At 44.6% G+C, this 20,648-nt stretch overlaps 3 protein-coding genes across 4 annotated transcripts; all 3 read left to right on the top strand.

The window, feature by feature from the left end:
• Positions 1-62: 62 nt before the first annotated feature.
• Positions 63-13,877, top strand: nsd1a (nuclear receptor binding SET domain protein 1a). Of its 2 annotated transcripts, none has more exons than XM_049742448.1 (24): positions 63-228; positions 946-1,104; positions 2,163-2,920; positions 4,349-4,490; positions 4,575-4,747; positions 4,930-6,544; positions 6,622-6,746; positions 7,258-7,486; positions 7,567-7,658; positions 7,984-8,076; positions 8,147-8,335; positions 8,415-8,507; positions 8,605-8,728; positions 8,808-9,008; positions 9,312-9,491; positions 9,698-9,854; positions 10,067-10,272; positions 10,345-10,457; positions 10,579-10,848; positions 10,936-11,052; positions 11,390-11,531; positions 11,592-11,698; positions 11,993-12,191; positions 12,642-13,877. In XM_049742448.1, exons 3-24 carry the CDS (start codon positions 2,180-2,182, stop codon positions 13,397-13,399), a joined length of 6,066 nt encoding a protein of 2,021 aa, XP_049598405.1. In that variant the 5' UTR covers positions 63-228; positions 946-1,104; positions 2,163-2,179; the 3' UTR covers positions 13,400-13,877. The 2 variants fall into 2 exon arrangements, with proteins under 2 accessions (XP_049598405.1, XP_049598415.1); XM_049742458.2 differs by lacking the exon at positions 63-228 and adding an exon at positions 271-398.
• Positions 13,878-14,093: 216 nt separating this feature from the next.
• Positions 14,094-18,299, top strand: slu7 (SLU7 homolog, splicing factor). Its single transcript, XM_049742567.2, has 15 exons — positions 14,094-14,250; positions 14,417-14,579; positions 14,785-14,938; positions 15,009-15,089; positions 15,179-15,343; positions 15,484-15,549; positions 15,643-15,774; positions 15,848-15,945; positions 16,047-16,114; positions 16,253-16,392; positions 16,749-16,910; positions 16,987-17,088; positions 17,177-17,254; positions 17,636-17,779; positions 17,849-18,299. Exons 2-15 carry the CDS (start codon positions 14,425-14,427, stop codon positions 18,026-18,028), a joined length of 1,725 nt encoding a protein of 574 aa, XP_049598524.1. The 5' UTR covers positions 14,094-14,250; positions 14,417-14,424; the 3' UTR covers positions 18,029-18,299.
• A 445-nt stretch (positions 18,300-18,744) lies between these two features.
• Positions 18,745-20,542, top strand: c1qtnf2 (C1q and TNF related 2). The gene is made up of 3 exons (XM_049742636.2): positions 18,745-19,305; positions 19,446-19,703; positions 19,859-20,542. Coding segments are annotated over exons 1-3 (885 nt in total). The 5' UTR covers positions 18,745-19,304; the 3' UTR covers positions 20,485-20,542.
• The last annotated feature ends 106 nt before the right edge of the window (positions 20,543-20,648 follow it).

Here is a 20,648-nt window from a genome sequence, read left to right on the forward strand (position 1 = left end):
ATGACGAATATGTTAATGTTATGTTAAATTAATTGGTGTAACAATTGTAGTAGCACGCTTCGCTTGTCTTGAGGTGAAAAGGAATTTAATAAAGGGTGACACAGCGTGTTTTTAAACGGTGCTGCAGCGAGGAGAGTGAACAAGTTCTTGTGTTCCCAGATGGTATTTCAACTAAAACTTGACCAAAATTGCCCGCTTTAGGGTGTAAAACCTCAATTGTAATACGAGGTAAGTACATTTGCTGCCAACACTCCGTGAACAGCGGCCGAGGCTGTCTTTTGTTTTATCCTGTGGCCCGCAGCCTTTTGTACTTCATAGTTGGAAGCGTCGTCCACCGGCCGGTGCGTGAAGACAAACTGAAAGGCGAACATCTTTATCGGTCTAAACATTTTTAATTTGTGAGTGTTTACTGTCGTTTCGTTGTCGCTTTTTTTTGCCCAAGCGGCCTCGCTCCTTTTGCCGATGGGTAGAGCCAGCAACATGGCCGCCGCTGTTTGCACTATTGTACTGTATTCCACTCGCACGGGGCCCTCCGCTGTGCGAACATGCGTTGAGTTAAATGGCCATTCGAGAATTTATTGACTCGTGCGGATTTTGTCTGAATAGTTAACCTTGTTGCGCGTGCGCGAGACAACCGTATGCGGGCGGGCGCGCTTCAGGAGAATTGGGTGTCACGGCCTGTGCTGCAAGCAGGCAGGCAGGCAGACTGACTGACTGACTGACTGGGGGGTTGGGTGGCCGTGCCGATTGGCTGAAGCTCACCAACACACTCGCTCGCTCTCTGGGCTTGTTTTAACACAAACCGGAGGCCAACCAGGCGCGATCATGTAGTCAATAAGCTAGCAGGAGTGCCAGAGGGGGGACCGCCGTTGACTCGCTGAGACGAGCCGGTCGTTATGGAGCTCGCTTTGTGTTTCTCAGAAGTGCTACTTTGTGTTTCTCCAGTGGCAGTTCGCGAAGAGGGCCGGCGCAGAGAATGAGCGCCTTGCCTCGGCCTACTCGAGGAGCCGCTGCTGGGATTGTGCACATCTGCGCATTAACACTTGCTTTTTGCCTCATAATCACGCGTCCGCTGTTGGTTTCACAGTGACCGACCAGCACATGGTGAGTTTTTCTCGCCTTCCACGCGTGCTTGATTTTTCTGGCTTGTTTGTAGCTTGCCTTGTCTGTCTTCCTGTGTATGTGTTTGTGTGCTGGTTCAGTGTCACCACCTCCTCTTCCTGCACAGCCTCCTCCATTGACTCCTCCGCCATAGCAATGGCCCCCAGCAGTCAGTCCAAGTAGCTTTGTTGTGCTGGATTTTTATGAATGAAATTTGTCACGCTCAAGTTAGGTTTTGTTATGACCCACCTCCTGTGTAGAAGCCATGCAATGACAAGTTTTCTCAAAATCATACTTTCCAATTCAATAGGAAGTCCTCTGGCAGCTATGGGTAAACACATGAATTATTACTTAACTATAAATTTCAGTACTTTTTCCCCATACTGCTCTTCCTTATTAGGGTGGCACATGTGTGAGTGGAACCTATACTCGATGATTTTGGACAGGAGGCGGGGTACACCCCTAAACTGGTCGCCAACCAATCGCAGGGCACAAATAGCTCAGTAACCATTTATACTTGTGTACAATTTGAATCAAACTCACATGAATGCTTTGGGGTAAGGATATTTGATGCTACTGTTCCAGGCGATAGCTGTATGAGTGCTCACTCTTTGATTACTTACCGATACTGTGTACAGAAACCACTACGACTTTTGATATTTAAAAATTAAGTATCAGCACCCCCAAGTCCCTGATGATCCATACATGATCCAATCCGATACTTGGTGTGATTTTGTATTACATTATGCACATTTCTCAAAAATAAACCCCAAAATGGGAACTTATTAAGTAATGTATCAGGACTGATTTTGCTTCGCATGCTACACACATGCTTAGGCTCTAAAATTACACATTTACGGTGCAATTAAGGTTCTGAATCAAATATACCACTACTATAGGCGAGGGGGATACAATTGAAATGAAACAGCTTTTACCAGGTTCTTCGGATGCAGCCATAACCATAATTAATGCCATTGTTGATATTTTTCTAGCATAATAATTCAGGTGATTTTACTCTTACTGCTTTTACTGTTTCTCAGCATCTTTCCTTTCCTTGACAGGGGCGAGCCATGACAACATGAGTCAGTCATACAGATCGGCTTTCCGCTCAGCGTTTGGCTCCAGCAGCCAGCCGGAGCCGAGGCCCCGCAATGGCTTCTTGGACGCCTCCTATAGAAGCCAGTGCGGCATGGCGAAGCGCGGGTCGGAGCAGCCGTCAGCGTCCAACTGTTACGGCCCGCTGCATGACTTCAGCGCTGTGGTCAAGAAGGTTGACCTCCATGCGAGGAACCGCCTGCACCCTTCAAGCCCAGTCGGGAACGATGAGGAGTTTGAGCCAGCGTCTGTCCTTTTGCCTCCCTCGCCGTGCAACACATCATTTGAATCTCTGCCAGCCTTCAACAGGAATGGCTTCCCTCCTCACAGTCCGGACAGCCAAGACTGTTGTTCTCCCATCTCAAACGGCTACCTGCATTTTGGCACTTCATTGTTTGACAGCAGTGACACAAAGCAGAAACACCACGATCACGTTGTGTACAAACGGAACGAGGCCTTCAACCCTTATCACCAGACTTGGGAGCACGCTGTTACCGGCTCTCCAGCCTCAAACATTTCAGGCTCAGAGCAGAGGACATACAAACCTACTGTTTTTAACCTGATGTCGAAAACTATCTCGGAACTCAACCCCATGCTGAGCCCCAGCGCACTGCCAGACATCACCATGAGGGACGGGTGGAGCGTGGACGAGGAACTGGAAAGTGATGGGGAACTTGCCGCTACTGAGCCTAGGCTAATTTCACCATCCGGCGGCAACTCTGATGTGAGTTGCAAACGCTGCAGATTCTTTGTTTGGCACATCAGGAAAACCACAGCTTTGTCTCAGTGTTTTTGGATTGTACAACTCCAGATATTTTTCAGGCACTCTGTCTCTAAGTCTGTACGGCTCAATTGACACACGTGATAAGCAAAAAGGAGTTTGATTTAGTAGAGAAGTAGAGATTGTCAATGCCACATTAGGTGTATGTCAAATGTTTACATAGTAAAGTGATTGCAGACAGTGGAGTAATATGGAGGTTAGCCATATTTAAAACTTTGAGGGCAGGAGTCAGCCCTGGCCAACTAAACCTTTTTTTTATTTTAAAAACCTTAATATTTGTGGTCAATGCAATTTGGCCTTCTATGCATGCAGGTCATTTTATTTGTCCTGTCAGTGTAAGCAGCCATATGTGTCACTTGAAATGTATAGGCTGCCAAAAGAAGAATCAGTTTTAAATTGAAACTGAGCAGTACATTGGGGTTGTCGTCTTATACAAATTCCAAGTATTTCAAAAATATATTGGTAGGTGGCATTGTGGGTCTCGAATTATGACAGTTGTCTGGTTGTTTGCCTTTTTGTCAGTTCTGTGATTGACAGCTAATTTGTCAATATTCTCTCTGAGCTTGAGCAGGAAATGTGTGGATGGAAAAAGTTTTAACTGCATTTTTATCCCAAGCTAATGGGGCCCATCCCGTTTAAACCTCAACACAGAATCATAACTAATACTGACTGTTTAGTTTTCAGACATAGAAGTAACATAGTCGCTTTAATTTACAGTGGTGTGAAACTGCACTCCATCATATTATTGAACATATTTTGGTCACCTCATGGATACATCTAATTTTGGATCTCATTAGTTTGAGGAAACTGTCTTAGCTGGAAAAACTAAGACCAAGTCCAGGCAACTCAGACAATGGTACTCTGTGCCAATTGTGCCGCTGTCCGTTTTGGCATCAGTGCAGGCCTCTCAGTGGTTCTTGGCCTCTGACCCTTCTAATTTAATCAGGCCTCCCAACTTACGTGGTCTATTTTTGCTAACGTCTTCACTGTGTGCGGGGGCAGTTAACTCTACTCCTCATGCACAAGCATATCCACTACATAAGCTTGTTCAACTCTGCACCTTTGTGATGAATTAGCAACATCAATCCAAAGCAATAGCAGGTAAACACAGCATGCAAACTCTTTCTAAAAACTATAGTGATCTAGATAGAAATAAGCTTGTATGAATATGGAAGCCTAAAGACTAAAAAGAGCATTCAGCTATGTGTACGAAAAGTTCTCAAACTGGATTTACAAAAGATATATTGCAAACCTAAAAGACAAAGTATGAGATTTCCCTTTAAACGTGTTCCGGACAATCGACAAGTTAGATAATTATATTTGAAAAGGTTTTATTCTCTCTCTCTCTCTCTCTCTCTCTCTCTCTCTCAGTCCAAGAGTCCAAAAACGAGGCCTCCTCCATCAGTGCAACATGTGGAAGGCGAGTTGGTGTGGGCAAAGTTCAACAGGCGGCCCTGGTGGCCCTGCCGAGTTCTCTGCGACCCTCAGTTGGGCCTCCACACCAAGATGAAACGTAAGCTTTCCGTCACACTAGCCGACCGCAATTGACCTGACGATAATCTTTAACGTGATCGTCGTTTGATTTGTTATGTTCAAGTGCCCAGTCCGCGCCCCTGTCGCTTGTACTTCCTGAAGACGATTGGCGAGATGGTCGAGTGCGCCTGGGTCCCGGGGAACGCCATTTTTCCTTTCAAAGGCGGCTATCAGTTTGATGATCTGCCCATGCTCAGACCTAGAGGGAAGCAAAAGGAGAAAGATTACAAGTACACGGTAAATTACACACATGACTCGGATGAATGTGTAACAACAAATATGGGAATTCAATATAACCAAGCTGCATATTTGGGAAAAAGAAAACAAATCTTGTGTCTCTTTCCCTTTCCTGTTTTTCTTTTTTTGTGTGGCAATTTTCATCATGAGTCGCTATCAAACGTTGCTTCTTTTTTCTGCAGGTACCCAAAAGTTTGCAGTCTGCATGGGCGGTCAGTGTAAGGGAAGCTGAACATATGCTCTCTGCGCGACAACAGAATGCCAAGTGTTTGCCCGCAGCGTCTCTCAACGGAGAGGAGTCTGTCCAACACATCCCCAATCAGGAGACCCCCTCTTTTTATGAAGATGCTCGTCAACTCGCATCGCCTGATCCTGTTACCGGGAGCATCGAGCAACACGTAATCAAAAACCCAGCAGGATCTCTGTCCAATCACAGCAAAACTTACAAAAAGAAAAAGAAATGTCTGTCAGACATATTTGGGCACATTATCAGTGGTTCGGCAGGATCATCGGTCACCACTGACACACCAGACCTTCGTGCAACGAGCCAGGCACTGAAAAAAGAACCAGAAGACTCACTATATGTGGATCTGCAAACACTTCCTATATTACATTGTTCCGAACAGTTAGCAACGTCTCCGGTACGTGAACTAGAAAAGCCCTTGACACAAGTAAAAACAGTTTTCACTGAAACAGTCCAGCATTCTGCTGATTCACATCATTCTGCCAGCACCTTTTTGGACTTTTTGGACTGTACCAATCGGAGATTAAGGGACAATGAGGAAAGTTCTCACAGTCCGATGGCCGCAAGCCAAATCTCGGCCCACTCTGATGATTATCGTCCGGATGAATCTAGTGATAATGTTCCTTTAAAAACTGAAACGTCTCCTTGTTGGGAATCAATCACCGATGCATCATCCTGCGTAGATCACAGCACTCCGAAGAAGCGTGCGAGGAAGCCTGCCAAGAAAACAAACAGTGTTGGCACCTTCATAAATTCTCCTCGTGTGGACCAAAGGGATTCCTTTGCGGATCCTGTTCAAATCAAGACGGAGAATGTTAGTCCTGTTAGCTCATCATCTTCCTCCCACTGCCCCTCTTCATCACTGTGTCCCATGGATGCTTTCCTGGATGTGAAGGAAGTCACGTTTAAGTCCCTTGTTGGCGAGAATAGCGACTCCCAGGTGGCCACGTTTCGGCCTGATTCTAATTATAAATTCAGTACCTTCCTCATGCTCCTCAAAGACATTCATGACACGAGAGCCAAGGAGGGGAAGCCTCTGCTTATCCCACCGTCACCGCTGCTGATCAAGGAGGAGCCCTTAGTCATTCCTTCTTCATCCTTGGGCGATCCATTGAGGGGGTCTCAAGAAATTCAAACAGAGGTTGAACCATCGAGAACGTTCTCAAGAGTGAAAACCAAGTGGAGGACTAAAGCTATCATGTCAGCAGACCCCAACCACTGTTTGATTGAGCACTCTGACAAACAACGGCGAAAACAGCGACTTCCAGCCAAACTGAAACCTTCCTTACCTGGCCTTTCCTCCAACATGGCCGATTTGGCTTTCGGCAGGGAATTTGTCACTGGCCACGGCGATTTAGCCCAATCTGATCATCCTATTCCCTATGAACCTGCTGCCAACTACCTCGACAAGCGTTGTGAATCTCCCATTGCCCCAAAAAAGCGCTGGCAAATGGTCGAGGAGAGCGAGACCAACGGCTCTTACCCAACGAGAGCATCTCCAGATGACAGCTTGTCAGACAATAACTCGTTCTCCGAGGAAAGCAGCGCAGCCCGTAAGACGAGCCCCGTCGGTCGGAACTGCTTGGTTTGTTCAAAATGACTCCAAGAGGCTTTTTGTGTGTTCACGCAGGTCATTCAGAAAACAAACGTCTCCGGAAACCAACTAAAAGACTCCTGGAGTCTATAGAGGAATATGAACAAATATTCGCCCCAAAAAGGAAATACACGAAACACATCTTAGACCCAGCCGATACGGTAATATGCTCATTGCACTTGCATACAGTACATCACAATTAACTTACTCACCTTCCTCAGGTGCATTCATTCTTATTCTGAAGGTATTTTCCATAACTATCAATGGATTGATTTGTAAATCTGCCTGAAAAAGAGAGAAACTGATTCTAAACCGTAAAACAGCAGTTGCTGCTCTGCTTAGAAGATTCCAGCTCTACAGCCTAAAGCACTGGTGTCAAACTCAAGGCCCGGGGGGCAGATAAGGCCCGCCACATCATTTTATGGAGCCCGTAAAGACAAATTGTAGTGGGTGTATTGTGTGTGCATGTGCATTTTGTCACTGCTTCTACTTCTAAAGTCTCTCTTCTGCGACACTCTTTGTAGTAGATTTAACTTGACAATCACTTCCATAAATCGCACAAAAAGCTTGCAATGGTCGCATTTCCAAGGATTTGATCTTGTTTTCTCTGTGTGCTTGAGGTAGATAAATATCAAAGAGCATCTTGGTCTTGATGCTATGTGTACCTCTCAGACTCTTAGTGATACCAGTGAAGCTGTGTCGCCGCTCCTGGATCTCAGCATACCATCGGAAACACTTGGCTCACCGTCGGTCTCCGTAGCGCCCCCTACGGCTCTGGTTTCAGAGGCACATAGTCACTCTCAGGATCTATCCCCCTGTGAACTGCCCCCCACCTCCCCAGCACCAACTCAGCCCTCTCAAGGCATGGTCACAGAAGATGATGTTCTCCCTCTAAAATCTGGTATTTTAATGTCTGAACAATCCCATGTGTCCTTCCTGGATATTACATGATGATGATGATCATTTTGCTTCTGGTTACAGATCCCACAGCGGAAAGAAAAAGGCCTCGGAAGCTGTCACATAAGGTTTTGGATTGTAACATTGATGAATTTTCAGCCCTTCCAAAGAAAGAGGTAAGTAGCTACTACTAAGCCACTACTGGACTGGACATTTTTTTTGTCTCAGAATTCTGCTGTTGAGATTGATCACTTTTAACTCTTTCATTCCCAGAGATGTATTTTTATGTCTGTTAAGAATCCAGACATTCAATCCCAAGTGCTGTATGTATTTTGTTTGTGTACATTTGTTTTGTTAGCCGAAAAGCCTAACTCTTGAACAAGTCGTGTCATACATAGAGGATAATATTGAATATATTAATTTTTTTATGGCCAGGACCATTCTTTGAATTTCTGTTCTGATTGTGCGATCCTTTTTAAATGTTGCTCTATTTTCACACAGGAGCTAAAATATCCTCCAAACCTTATCCCTGAAGTAAAAGTGTTGGTTAAGCAAACTGTGATACCTCAGAAGCTCAAACATAAGGAACATATGGTCAGTGTTCGGCTCAACAACTACCAAAATTGTTGTGATGATAAATTAATTTTTTAAAAATTATTTCCAGCTCACACCAGTAAAGAAAGAGAAATCTAATCCCAGCACATCTTCCATCCCTGTTGCTACCACTCCCCCCTTTGAGGCTGAGGATGTCAAGTTTGTCACTCCGACCAAGTCCCCTGAGCAAAAGGCCATGTTGATGCCCTGCAGCATGGAAGAGAAACATAACACAGATTCTGACACTCCCAAATCTGAGGTGATCACATATGGCCTTTCCTCAGTTTCAGTTAGAGAGTTATGTAGCAAAGACGAATGTTCTTTCTTGATTTTTGCAGGTGCTTGATGCCAATTTGTTGGACAGCCCATCTTCTCAAATGGATGTTAAAGTGAAAATAGGTGCTACTTCCTTTAAGGAGAACATCTGCCAGGTGAGATGGAAAACTGTGTTAACAAAGAACCCCAGTTCACCTCACAATGTGTTAGGCTTCAGAAACAGAATTGTGGTTTTATGATGTTTGGGTGTAGATTTGTGAGAGAACAGGAGACGTCCTGGTTTGTGACGGCCACTGTTATGGAGCCTTTCACCCTCAGTGTATTGGTTTGTCGGCGCCACCCAAAGGAAAATTTCATTGCCAGCAATGCACCTCCGGTGAGTGACACTGCCGTCTACGATGGTTTGTGTTGCCATCAATGAACTAAATTCAAATTGTTCCTTTGCTGCTATTCAGGCATTCATACGTGCTTTGTGTGTAAGAAGTCTGGCAATGGCGTGAAGCGATGCATAATCCCACTGTGTGGAAAGTTCTATCACACCGACTGCATCATGGCCTTCTCGGCCACGCAGCGACATAACAAAAGCTTCCGCTGCCCCTTACACGTTTGTCTGACATGCCACATCGCCGATCCTCTCAATGCTTGCAGCTCCAAAGGTAAGATATTGTGTCGACTAGACAATTTCATTAATCGGTACTATCGGTTGCAAACTTTCCATGGGAGGTTTTGTGAGGGACTATAACTTGCAATAATAAAACGTGACTGTGTGCAGGTATAATAATTTAGTTTAAACAGACATCCGTGAAATATTAGTATTTTGAATTAGTATGGGAAATTGTTAAAAGAAATAGCTGCAATGAGTTTTGTAGTTAAATAAAATGAATGTTGTTGGAGCCAGCCAACCTTAATCAGATGAAAAATCCATTCATGTAAGTGTGGCTTTTGTTCTCACTGCGCAGGACGTTTGGCTCGCTGCGTGCGCTGCCCCGTGGCTTATCACGCGAATGACAACTGCATGGCAGCCGGCAGCGTGGTGCTGGCCAACAACGGCTTTCTCTGTCCAAACCACTTCACTCCTCGAAAAGGCTGCAAGAACCATGAGCACATCAATGTTAGCTGGTGCTTTGTGTGCTCGGAAGGTAATTTCATTTTTGAAGTCTCCTCTAGTGTTTATGGATTGACTTAGATTTGCCCAGCGGGATATGTCCCTGCAGTTGGTCTTTTAATATTCCTCAAATATATAAGCGAAAAGACCAAAGTCATCAAAAGCAGTCGTGATTTAAAAAAAAAAAAAAAAATGCAACAGCCCTTCAGTGCTTTGAATGCTTTTGCTATAATTTTGCAGGAGGCAGCCTGCTTTGCTGTGAAGCCTGTCCTGCTGCTTTTCATCAGGAATGTCTCAATATGGAGATGCCTCAAGGCAGCTGGTTCTGTAATGATTGCAAGGCGGGAAAGAGGCCACGGATCAAGGACATACTCTGGGTCAAATGGGGGCGCTTCAGGTAAGGTTCTGTATTTGGATGCAAGTTTTCAAACGTTATATACATAGACAGGCGTTTATGCATCAGTTTGGAAAATCGGCTCACTCCATCTCGACCAAGTTTGAATGAGCTGTAGGGCAACGAATTATGTAATATGTATCTGACAGTGTACTCGTAAAAGCTTAATTATCTTAAACTGATTCGAATGTATGAATGTATATCTAACTCTGTAGGTGGTGGCCTGCTGAAGTGTGTCTGGCCAAAGATGTCCCAAATAATATCTTGAGGATGAAACACGAGGTCGGGGAGTTCCCGGTGCAGTTTTTTGGCTCCAAGGATTTTGTATGGACCTATCAAGCCCGCGTGTTCCCTTACATGGAGGGTGACACCCAAAACATTGAGAAAATGGGCAAGGGGGCAGACGCCGTGTACAAAAAGGGTAAGATGGGCCACTGTGCATTTTGAATATTCGTCTTGTACTTTTTATTTAAAATGGTTTCTTTGTTTGCAGCCCTGATTGAAGCAGCAGAGCGATTCAAAGAACTTCAGGCTGAAAAGGAAATGAGGCAACTGCAGGAGGACAGAAAGATTCATAAGAAACCGCCGCCATACAAACATATTAAGGTGCTTTTTCTCAATGCGTGTTTTTTTTCTCGCCAGCAGTTCATCGCAAATGAACTCTTGAAATGAAAGTGAAATCTTAAAGATTCAAGAATTTTTATTAAATGTTATTGAATCTTCTTAGGTCAACAAGCCAATTGGGAAGGTGCAGATCATCACGGCTGACCTATCGGAGATCCCGCGCTGCAACTGCAAGGCGTCAGACGAGAACCCGTGCGGCGTGGATTCCGAGTGCATTAACCGTATGCTGTTGTATGAGTGCCATCCTCAAGTTTGCGCTGCAGCCGAGCGATGTCAGAACCAGTCCTTCACAAAACGCCAGTACACCACTGTTGAGATATTTCGGACACTGTCGCGTGGCTGGGGTTTACGCAGCGTGTCTGACATTAAGAAGGTGGGTCTAAATGTCATGCCACAGCTCACAAGTTGATGTTTGTTCTGGGCACGCTTGCCGCCAATATGCTGTTGTGACTCTTCACAGGGAGCTTTTGTGAGTGAATACGTGGGGGAGGTGATAGATGAAGAAGAATGTCGGGCCCGAATCAAATATGCTCAGGAAAAAGGCATCTTTAACTTCTACATGCTGACACTAGACAAGGTAAAGTTCTGAAGAAGAAAAAAAAAAAGACTATTTTCTCAGTTTAGAGTTGTTCGAATGAATGGATTATCAAATCAATTGATGACTATTTTAATGATGGAGTAATCACTTAGAATCTCTGTCCAAATATTTTTTCATTCATGAAGACAGACTCATTAGCTTTATCGTTTAATTAAAACAAGACATTTGAAAGCATCAGCTTTTTATTAAAAAAAAAACAAAAACAAAAAAAAAAACAATAACCGCACCAGTAATTGAATCTGTTTCAACAGAGTTGCAAAGTGTACAACATGAATCCCTCTTGTGTGATATTGCTCAATTGTTCTTTTAATTCCAGGATCGAATCATCGACGCAGGACCCAAAGGAAACCAGGCTCGCTTCATGAATCACAGCTGCCAGCCAAATTGCGAAACTCAGAAATGGACTGTGAATGGCGATACCCGCGTGGGACTTTTTGCTCTGCAAGACATCCCAAAAGGTTTGCGTTGCATTGTTGTAGTTTCCACGATACTGTACTGATAGAAGGTATGCCTTTTAGGTGTGGAGCTGACTTTTAACTACAACCTCGAGTGTCTTGGCAATGGCAAAACCGCTTGTAAATGCGGAGCACCCAACTGCAGCGGCTTCCTTGGCGTTCGACCCAAGGTAAAAATTCCAATTCTCTGATAACACTTGTCCTTGATTTAGGAACACGCAGCTGCAAACTTAACACTGCAACACTATTTTTGCCATCTTTACTCCTCTCTTGAAGGAAGACTTCACTATAAAATCGTGTTCCACAAACCATCATGTCTCTACACCAAGGTTATTATAGTTCATGAAAACAAAGAAAATAAACTAAAATTGAACATTTGTGTCAATAGAAAAAGATCCACAGCCCTATGTCACATCAAGGTCCATGATCAATGACCTGATATTGCTTTCTGCTATCTTGTTCAGAACCAGCCACCAGCTGAAAAAATTAAGGAAGGGAAGAGGCGAGGGGGCATGAAGAAGAAGACCAAGCAAGAGGTGACCAAAGAGAGGGAGGATGAATGTTTCAGCTGTGGTGACGGGGGCCAGATCGTGTCTTGTAAGAAGCCCGGTTGCCCGAAGGTCTACCACGCTGATTGCCTCAACCTGGCCAAAAGACCTGCAGGCAAGTAGGGTCTTCTTACCCCGTCAAACGGGTTGGCTGTCGTTAACTATTCCTGCTATTCAAACCTGATCACATCAACCAGGGTTTGAGAAATAAAAATAGCCCTGTATTGTCAAAAAGTATAAAACCACTAAAGACAATTGTGCAATATATGCATTTAACGTGTATATTTTCCGTCCTCCACACAAATAATTAATTAACCCGTATAACGATAAACAATATCAGATTTATTGTACATGTTTTGGTCTAATAGTTTGGCTTACCTTAAAATAAAGGCAAGTTTCTTTGGAGGGGGGGCTTTAGTATAACTAATTTGCTATCTGGATCGGTACTCGCCCATTCTTTACCCTATATTTTCAGCCCACAATACAAACCAAAATATCGTTCCATGTAGATATTCGACTATTGAATTACTAAATAAAGTATAAATGACCACACTACAATTTCCAGGGCGATGGGAGTGTCCGTGGCACCAGTGTGACATCTGCGGTATAGAGGCAGCTTCTTTTTGTGAGATGTGCCCCAGCTCATTCTGCAAAGCACATCTCGATGGCATGCTCTTCATCTCCAAGCTGGACGGCAAGCTGTCTTGCAGTGACCACGACCCCTGTGGGCCCGACCCTCTGGAACCAGGCGAGATCCGCGAATACGTGCCCAACGCGGCTGCCTTGAACCCTTTTGCTGTGCCACCTGCTTCCTGTGAAGCATCGGGATCTGAAGATTCTTCCCCTGCCACCTGGCACGGCGGTCGGGCTGGCCCGGCCACTCTCAATCCTCTTCCTCCTCTTCCTCCTCGTCTGTACATAAACACAAAGACGTCTACCTCAAGCTTCATCCCCTCGAGCGGGTCTTGCCTCACAGACGAGCTTGAAGAAAAAGCATTCTCCAGCCCGACGTCCTCCAAGGGTCAGAGCGATGATGGTGAAATTGAGGAAGGAGAGGTGTGTAGTGTCGAGGTAGACCTGGACGACGACAATGATGATGATGATGACGATGATGATGACGACGACGATGATCTTGAGGAGGAGGAGGAGGAGGAGGAGGATGAAGAAGCAGATGATGACATGGGAGCGATAGAGTTAGTGGAAGATGAACCACTGTACAGAGGAGGCACCCTTGAGGAGGAGGAGGAGCCCAACTTTTATGGCAGTTGGGGTGATTACGTTGAAGAAGAAGCTGGCGATGAAGACGTCGAGGACGATGACTAGGGAAGATGGGAAGACCATGAATGACAAGTGACCCTTAAAGTCACCTACTGTAAACAACTGCAACATTCCCTTCTCCCTGGTACAATATTGCCTTGTTATCCCAGACAGCTACACTAAGAGATGGGATGCGTTTTGGTGCTAAGACCCAACGGGCATGTTCACTCAGTTTCTTTTACTTCTGTTGATATTTGTTTGTTTGTCTGGTGCATTTGGCTCCAGTTGTGCACTCTATTATACATTGTTTACATCTGACTTTTTTAAGGACATATTTTTTTGAAAATAAAAAAAACAAGATTTTTTTTAAATTTTAATTTGACAAAACTGTAATCACAAGGGCATTTTGTTGTCACTGTCTTTGACAATGTCTTAGTGAAGAAAAGAAAAAAAACCAAGAGTGGTCATTGGAATGCTCTTGCGCCATTGTTTCTATGTTATGTTTTGACCCAAATGCAAAAATAAACACACTGTAGTCACTGAAGCCTGAGACAAGCATATTTTATAAGTAAAAAAAATCTAAATACTTTTCAGTTTACACTCATAATAAATAGATTGATGACCAAGGCCATACATGAGTTTTATATCGAGACAGTTTCTAATTCTATTCACATTTGGGCAAATGGGGAAACATATTCAAAATTCTACACACAAGCGATCCACTACCTATTTAGGTAAATTCACCTCCGATAGGTGTCACTCTTTCACATTTTGCTACATTTGGACACCACAGATTAAGAAGCTGTGACGTAATTTCCTCGGCGCAAAATGGCGAACATTGTAAACTAATACTGCATTTGTGTTAGGATTTTGGAAAGACGAATCTAATTCTGATATAATTACTGGATAAAGCCAAGGTAATCAATTTGATTTTCAAACGTGAAAGAGATATCAAATATTCCGGCAACGTCATTGAACTGCGACACAGCTATGAACAAACGTATTTACGCGTTATTTGGACTGCAATGTGCAGACATCTCGGCTCCGCTTCTGAATGTTTTTAAAGGCTCATCCGTGTTGCAGGTTGAGTCATGGCTGAACAGGACGACGGAAAGGCCGGTGTCGAGGGTGTTGTGGACCTGGATGAGCCCAAGAAGATGACCCGGGAGGACTGGAGGAAAAAGAAGGAACTCGAGGAACAGAGAAAGCTGGGAAACGCTCCAGCTGAGGTGGACGAGGAGGGCAAGTACGTAAACTCAAGTAAAATCTGCACATGTAATGAGTTTATCAGCAGTGTTTGTAATCTTCAATTGTGCTGCACACACTTGTAATTGCAGTTTTTGTTGGTTGTTTAAGCATGAAGGCTGGGGCGCAATCGATGAACAACACACTCGCTTGTGTCCTTTCCTCCAGATTTTCATCACTTGTTCCTTATTTCACTACTTTCCTAGGGACATCAACCCGCATATCCCACAGTACATTTCCTCTGTGCCGTGGTATATTGACCCATCCAAAAGGCCCACACTTAAACATCAGAGACCACAGACGGAAATTCAAGAGAATTATTCTGCCATTGGAGAATGGTACAAGAGAGGAGTGCAAGAGGTGAGAAGAAATAAACCACTGAACAAATAGGACTTTGAAATGACTTAACTCGTGTCAACGTTTTCAACAGAACACTGTTACTACTAAATTCCGCAAGGGTGCCTGTGAGAACTGTGGTGCAATGACACACAAGAAGAAAGACTGTTTGGAGGTAAAATGACTGAACAGCCCATCAGTCAAAGAAGAAGAGTGTAAATTGTTGCACTGTGACCTTTTCATTGATTACTTTTTTTCTCTCAGCGGCCCAGAAAAGTCGGGGCAAAGTTTACTGGCACCAGCATTGCGCCAGATGAACATTCGCAGGTGCAACTCAAACTGGATTATGACGGAAAGAGAGATCGTTGGAATGGCTACGACCCTGAGGAACACCAGCGCATAGTGGAGGAGTACGCCAAAGTGGATCTGGTAAGCAGTCTTATCAATTGACTGTGAATCAAGTTTAGCACAGTCGCGTGCTACATGTAGGCATGAGCTGGTATTATATTCTGACTTAATCTCTTGATCCAAATGATTATATGATGATGTCCTATATGTTCACTTCTCAGGCCAAAAGGACACTGAAGGCTCACAAGCTCCAGGATGAGTTGGCGTCAGGGAAGCTGGACCAATCGGTGAGCTTTTTGGACACTGAATGGGCTTGTCCCCCTGTCCTTTACCTCGAACTATGGAAAGCACTTTGGCCATGTGGTATCATTTCTCTGCAGGAACGGGAACATGACAGCGAGGATGAGGATGAAGATAAATACGCAGATGACATCGACATGCCCGGCCAGAATTTCGACTCCAAGAGACGAATCACCGTCAGGAATTTGCGTATTAGGGAAGACACAGCTAAAGTAAGAGGCGCCTGACCAAAGTGTGCGGTACTGCGTGTATATGTCCAGTAATATAAATGTCTGTTTCCCACAGTACTTGAGGAACCTGGATCCAAACTCTGCCTACTACGATCCAAAGACCCGAGCAATGAGAGAGAACCCATATTCCAGCACTGGCATGAACCCCGACGAGTAAGTTCCTGGAAGTAAAACGGCCGCCGCACAATGTTTGTGTGTTCTTGAATTGCTTCAAGTCGATTTCCATTCACATTCCGTTTGGGTTTTGCCTACAGAGTGGGATATGCTGGAGACAACTTTGCCCGCTATAGTGGTGACACCATCACCATGGCTCAAACACAAAGTAAGGCACTAAGAAACCGCTAACAATCAGGAGAACGTGAGCTATATTTGTATTAAAAGCTGCATCAGTGAGCGTTAAATTGATCCATAGCACGCATATCTGCGACCTCTTGAAGTATTTAACACCTTTTCCTGTTAGTGTTTGCCTGGGAGGCCTACGAGAGGGGCTCGGAAGTGCATCTGCAGGCTGACCCCACCAAGTTGGAGCTGCTTCATCGTTCCTTTAAGGTCAAGAAGGAAGACTTCAAAGAGCAACAGAGGGAGAGCATTCTGGAGAAGGTACACTGCCTGTATTTTCCGAGCGCGACTGTTTTTTCAGTCCATAAAAGCGGTATTGATTGGTGCATCCTTTGTTTTCACCATGGAACATTTGCGAGAGGGCCACAAGCGCAAAATAAAGTGGTGGGGATTAGAAGCGTTAGTTAAATAAGTAAACAAGCATCCAACTGAGTTACAGAAATTGATTGCTGTGATAATTTTGGCGGGGGTGCAGAAAACACACAAAAGCAATTTTTTGTTTGATTTAGCTTGTCACGCAAATACATGACTCCCCCCCATCTTGCGTAACGTGTTTCAAACTTTGGAGAGTATGGCTTTAGAAGGTGTTGTCGCATAACTATTTGTGTTTTCAATAGTATGGAGGCCAGGAGCACTTGGACGCACCCCCTCGGGAGCTCCTATTGGCTCAAACTGAGGACTACGTGGAGTACTCCCGTCACGGCGCCGTCCTAAAAGGACTCGAGAAAGCCGTCGCTCGCTCCAAGTATGAGGAAGACGTACTCATCAACAATCACACCGTAAGGACGGCCGAGCGTGCTTCAACTGGTTGTGAATGGCTTCTGACTCTCCTGACCAAATTGTTGTGCTTCTCAGTGTATTTGGGGCTCCTACTGGAAGGATGGCTTCTGGGGATACAAGTGCTGCCACTCCATGGTTAAACAAAGTTATTGCACTGGAGATGCTGGCATTGGAATTGTGAGCGTTTATGGCACTTTGAGGCTTTTTGCGGTGCACATTGACCTTGTAACTCACGTCATCTTTTTTTTTTTTTTAAATCTTGAAGAGCAACTCTCAGTGTGTCCCGTTTGAGGACGGTGTCAATGAGCTAGAAGAGGAAGAGCAGCCCAAGACTCTGCTGGAGGTAAGAGATACTAATGCATTGTAGGGCTGGGCTTTTAATTTTAACGTAACATTGATTTCAGTTTTGGTGTTTAAATGTAAAATGATCTTGTTTCACGTCAGTTTTGCAGTAAATGTCAATTATGAGGGATAAAGAAACAGTTGGAAGCAAGCACCTTATATTAACTAACATATGTTAGTTTGTGGCTAGCTTAATGTGAGACACCAGCGACAGAGAGAGACTGATCTCTTTACATTACAAAGTTGTAGTTCAGACAAACTCAACAGCACCTCTAGTGGTCTGAAGCAAGTACTGCACTTAGTTTTGCCTTCATCAGCAATCAATATCATAGAGCCAAATTCTTAATCTATCCTTCTTCTTGTCACTGCTCGCAACCGTCAGATGCACCAAGAAAAGATGAAGGAGAAGAAAAAGAAAAAGAAGAAGTCCAACAGGAACAAGAACAAGAACAAAAAGGAGCAGCACATCAGCAGTGACGACAGTGATTCAGAGGACGAAGAGAAAAAGAAAGAGAAGTTGAAGATGGTAAAGTGCCTGCTTGTGCTGTACTGCCCGTCACTTCCCACTCTTTGCTGACCCATTTCGTCCTCGCAGGCTCTGGAAGCAGAAGACAAGCGCGTGAAGAATGTGGAAGCAATGATGCAGCTGGACGAGAGGAAGAGGCCTTATCACAGCCTGCAGGAAGTGAAGGCCCCCACCGAGGAGGAGATCGAGGCCTTCCGCATGAAACGCTGCCGGCCCGACGATCCCATGGCTTCCTTTCTTGGACAGTGATCTTTCCCTCGTCCCTATTGCCCCCGCAAAACTTTAGCCAAGGACTCTCCCAGAGCTCTTGCTCGGTGAAACAATGTCTCGCTATGTCCTCGAGTTGAGTCTCACAAAGGACCACAGTCGATTAGACATTTCTAGTGCTAAGGGAGAAATAGTGACAAATTCACAGTTTTCCACCCTTTTAAATACATTGCAGTCACCCAAGACTGCCTTCAAAGACAAATTAATTATTTGTTCATGCATTTTTTTATTAATAAAATTGCTTTGTGGTAAATATTTTACTTTTTTGTAAAGCTAACCTCACATGCGATGCTGACGGTGCACAAAATGCACAAGCATAAGTGAACTCAGATTTTGTTAATGGTTTGGTTCGTCATGTGAACAAGGAGCAAAAATGTTGATACATTTTTTTCCAAATTATAAAAAAAATTCCAAACGTTTTATGTTGATCCAACACGGAAATAAGTCTCTTTGGATAAATCTGCAAATATTTACTGTTGAGAAACCAACATTCTGAAGATGTGGTCAATTGCAAATTAAGATATGTCTTGCAATGATTAATTGGTTATCAAAAGGATTATTGATTACTTTATTTGTCCATTTGTTGTTTCAGGTCTTGTTTACATTCTGTTGTAAAGCGTCTGGGCCAGCGGGGAATACTCCATTAGCAAAAAAATATATATATATATATAAACTATATATTTTTTAAACTAGCTGCTTTTTTTAAGATAAAGGTGATCAATATTTTGATCCAATATTTGGTTTTATGTTCATATTTTGTTCTGAATTATCGATTATTTTCCCAAAATTGTTCTGATCATGCTCTCACAATTTCTGTTCATATGGTTTAAGTTGAATGGGAATGCAGTAGTAACTGAACACACCCATTTCCCCAAGAGCTGGACCATGTCTCAAAGTGACACAAGCACGCGGAATCGTTTTTACACCGCTTTCCGACATTTCAACTACATTTTTTAGGTTTATAAATTTTACATTCAGGCAGCCCTTGCTCGTAAATCATAATTCAGCCGTGCAAAACGGTTTCTCTGACTTGAATTTAATGACATCATGGTGAAAACATTTGTTGTTTTTTGGGGGGGGCTGAGTAGCTGGGCGGATGTTATGGACTGCGAGTCACTGAGTTGCACATTTCCTTGCAGAGCTTCTCCAGAAGAATACACTGATTTGACTATTGACAAACAGCATGAAAGACCGATTGCTACCTGATGCAGAAGACAGCCACTGAGTGTGTTGAAAGAGCCCATCATCATTTTCAACTAGTGAGTTTCTTGTCGACTGTAGAGAATAACTGAATGTTGCCTCAGTTCCTTTTCGTTGTCTGACCATGTTTCTAGAAGCTGCATCGGACAGCTGCATGGTCTTAAATTACATTCTCCTCCATCTTTTCCTGACTCCTCAGTGGCCGCTGTTCTTCATGTGTGTGTGACGACCTGTCTGCTCTCGGTGGTCCTCTGCCAGTCCATTTATTCCCCACCAAAGAAAGGACGCAACATCACTATCCACTCGTCTAATCTGGTTTGCAGCCTTCCAGGCCCGGTGGGACCTGCGGGGAATCCAGGAGCCCCTGGGTCACCTGGGGCAATGGGGCCAATAGGACCGCCTGGGAAGGATGGTCCAGATGGGCAGGATGGAGAGAAAGGAGAAAAAGGAGATGAAGGTACTTGATAATTGGGAAGCCAGTTTCCATTTAGCAAGGCCCTTAGTCACATATGCAGCTCAAGGAGCTACCAGCCAGTGTGACTGGGGAAAAACAAACACTTGTTCACCCCGGTGTGCATTTATAAAACACTCCAACTCTCATTTCTCCCTCAGGTGATCATGGCAGAGCCGGCAATCCAGGCAAGCCGGGCTTAAAAGGCCGTGCGGGCTTCATTGGCAAGGCCGGACCTCGGGGACTAAAGGGCCAACGGGGGTCACCGGGGCCGGCTGGAAAAAGGGGGCAAAAAGGAGACGAGGGGGACGCCGGTCAGAGAGGAGAAGCGGGAGGCTGCGATTGCGGCGGCGCTGCCCGCTCCGCTTTCTCGGTGGCCGTGTCAAAGAGTTACCCCAAAGAACGCACGCCCATTCGCTTCGGCCGCATCTTGCTCAATGAGGGCAACCACTACAACGTGAGCAGTGGCAAGTTTGTCTGCGCCATCCCCGGAGTCTATTACTTTGCCTACGACATCACTGTGGCCAATAAGCACCTCGCTATCGGGCTGGTGCACAACGGACAATACAAGATTAAGACGTTTGATGCAAATACAGGGAATCACGATGTGGCGTCCGGTTCCACTGTCCTCCACCTCCAGCATCTAGACCAGGTCTGGTTGCAGATCTTTTACTCGGAGCAGAATGGACTCTTTTTTGATCCCTTCTGGACTGACAGCACATTCACAGGTTTCCTTATCTACGCTGATCAGGCTGATGCAAAAGCTAATTTACAGGGTGACACTTGATATTTTTTTGATAGTCTGATAGTTTCTCAATCTTTTTTTTTTTTTTCTACATAATGTCTAAGTGGGCGGCTCGGTGGCGCACTGGGTAGCACGTCCGCCTCACAGTTAGGAGGGTGCGGGTTCGATTCCACCTCCGGCCCTCCCTGTGTGGAGTTTGCATGTTC

This window comes from Syngnathus scovelli, chromosome 1 (assembly GCF_024217435.2).
Source record: "Syngnathus scovelli strain Florida chromosome 1, RoL_Ssco_1.2, whole genome shotgun sequence".
Lineage (NCBI taxonomy): Eukaryota > Metazoa > Chordata > Actinopteri > Syngnathiformes > Syngnathidae > Syngnathus > Syngnathus scovelli.

Excerpts from the sequence above, each read along its gene's own strand:
- nsd1a (XM_049742448.1), top strand. The coding sequence starts at position 2,180 with ATGAGTCAGTCATACAGATCGGCTTTCCGCTCAGCGTTTGGCTCCAGC. Across the intron at positions 7,487-7,566 it reads TGTTCTCCCTCTAAAATCTG|ATCCCACAGCGGAAAGAAAA; the intron begins GTATTTTAATGT and ends TTCTGGTTACAG. Across the intron at positions 11,532-11,591 it reads TCTGCAAGACATCCCAAAAG|GTGTGGAGCTGACTTTTAAC; the intron begins GTTTGCGTTGCA and ends TATGCCTTTTAG.
- slu7 (XM_049742567.2), top strand. The coding sequence starts at position 14,425 with ATGGCTGAACAGGACGACGGAAAGGCCGGTGTCGAGGGTGTTGTGGAC. Across the intron at positions 15,344-15,483 it reads AGTACGCCAAAGTGGATCTG|GCCAAAAGGACACTGAAGGC; the intron begins GTAAGCAGTCTT and ends TTCACTTCTCAG. Across the intron at positions 17,780-17,848 it reads AGAAAGAGAAGTTGAAGATG|GCTCTGGAAGCAGAAGACAA; the intron begins GTAAAGTGCCTG and ends TCGTCCTCGCAG.
- c1qtnf2 (XM_049742636.2), top strand. Across the intron at positions 19,704-19,858 it reads AGGAGAAAAAGGAGATGAAG|GTGATCATGGCAGAGCCGGC; the intron begins GTACTTGATAAT and ends TTTCTCCCTCAG.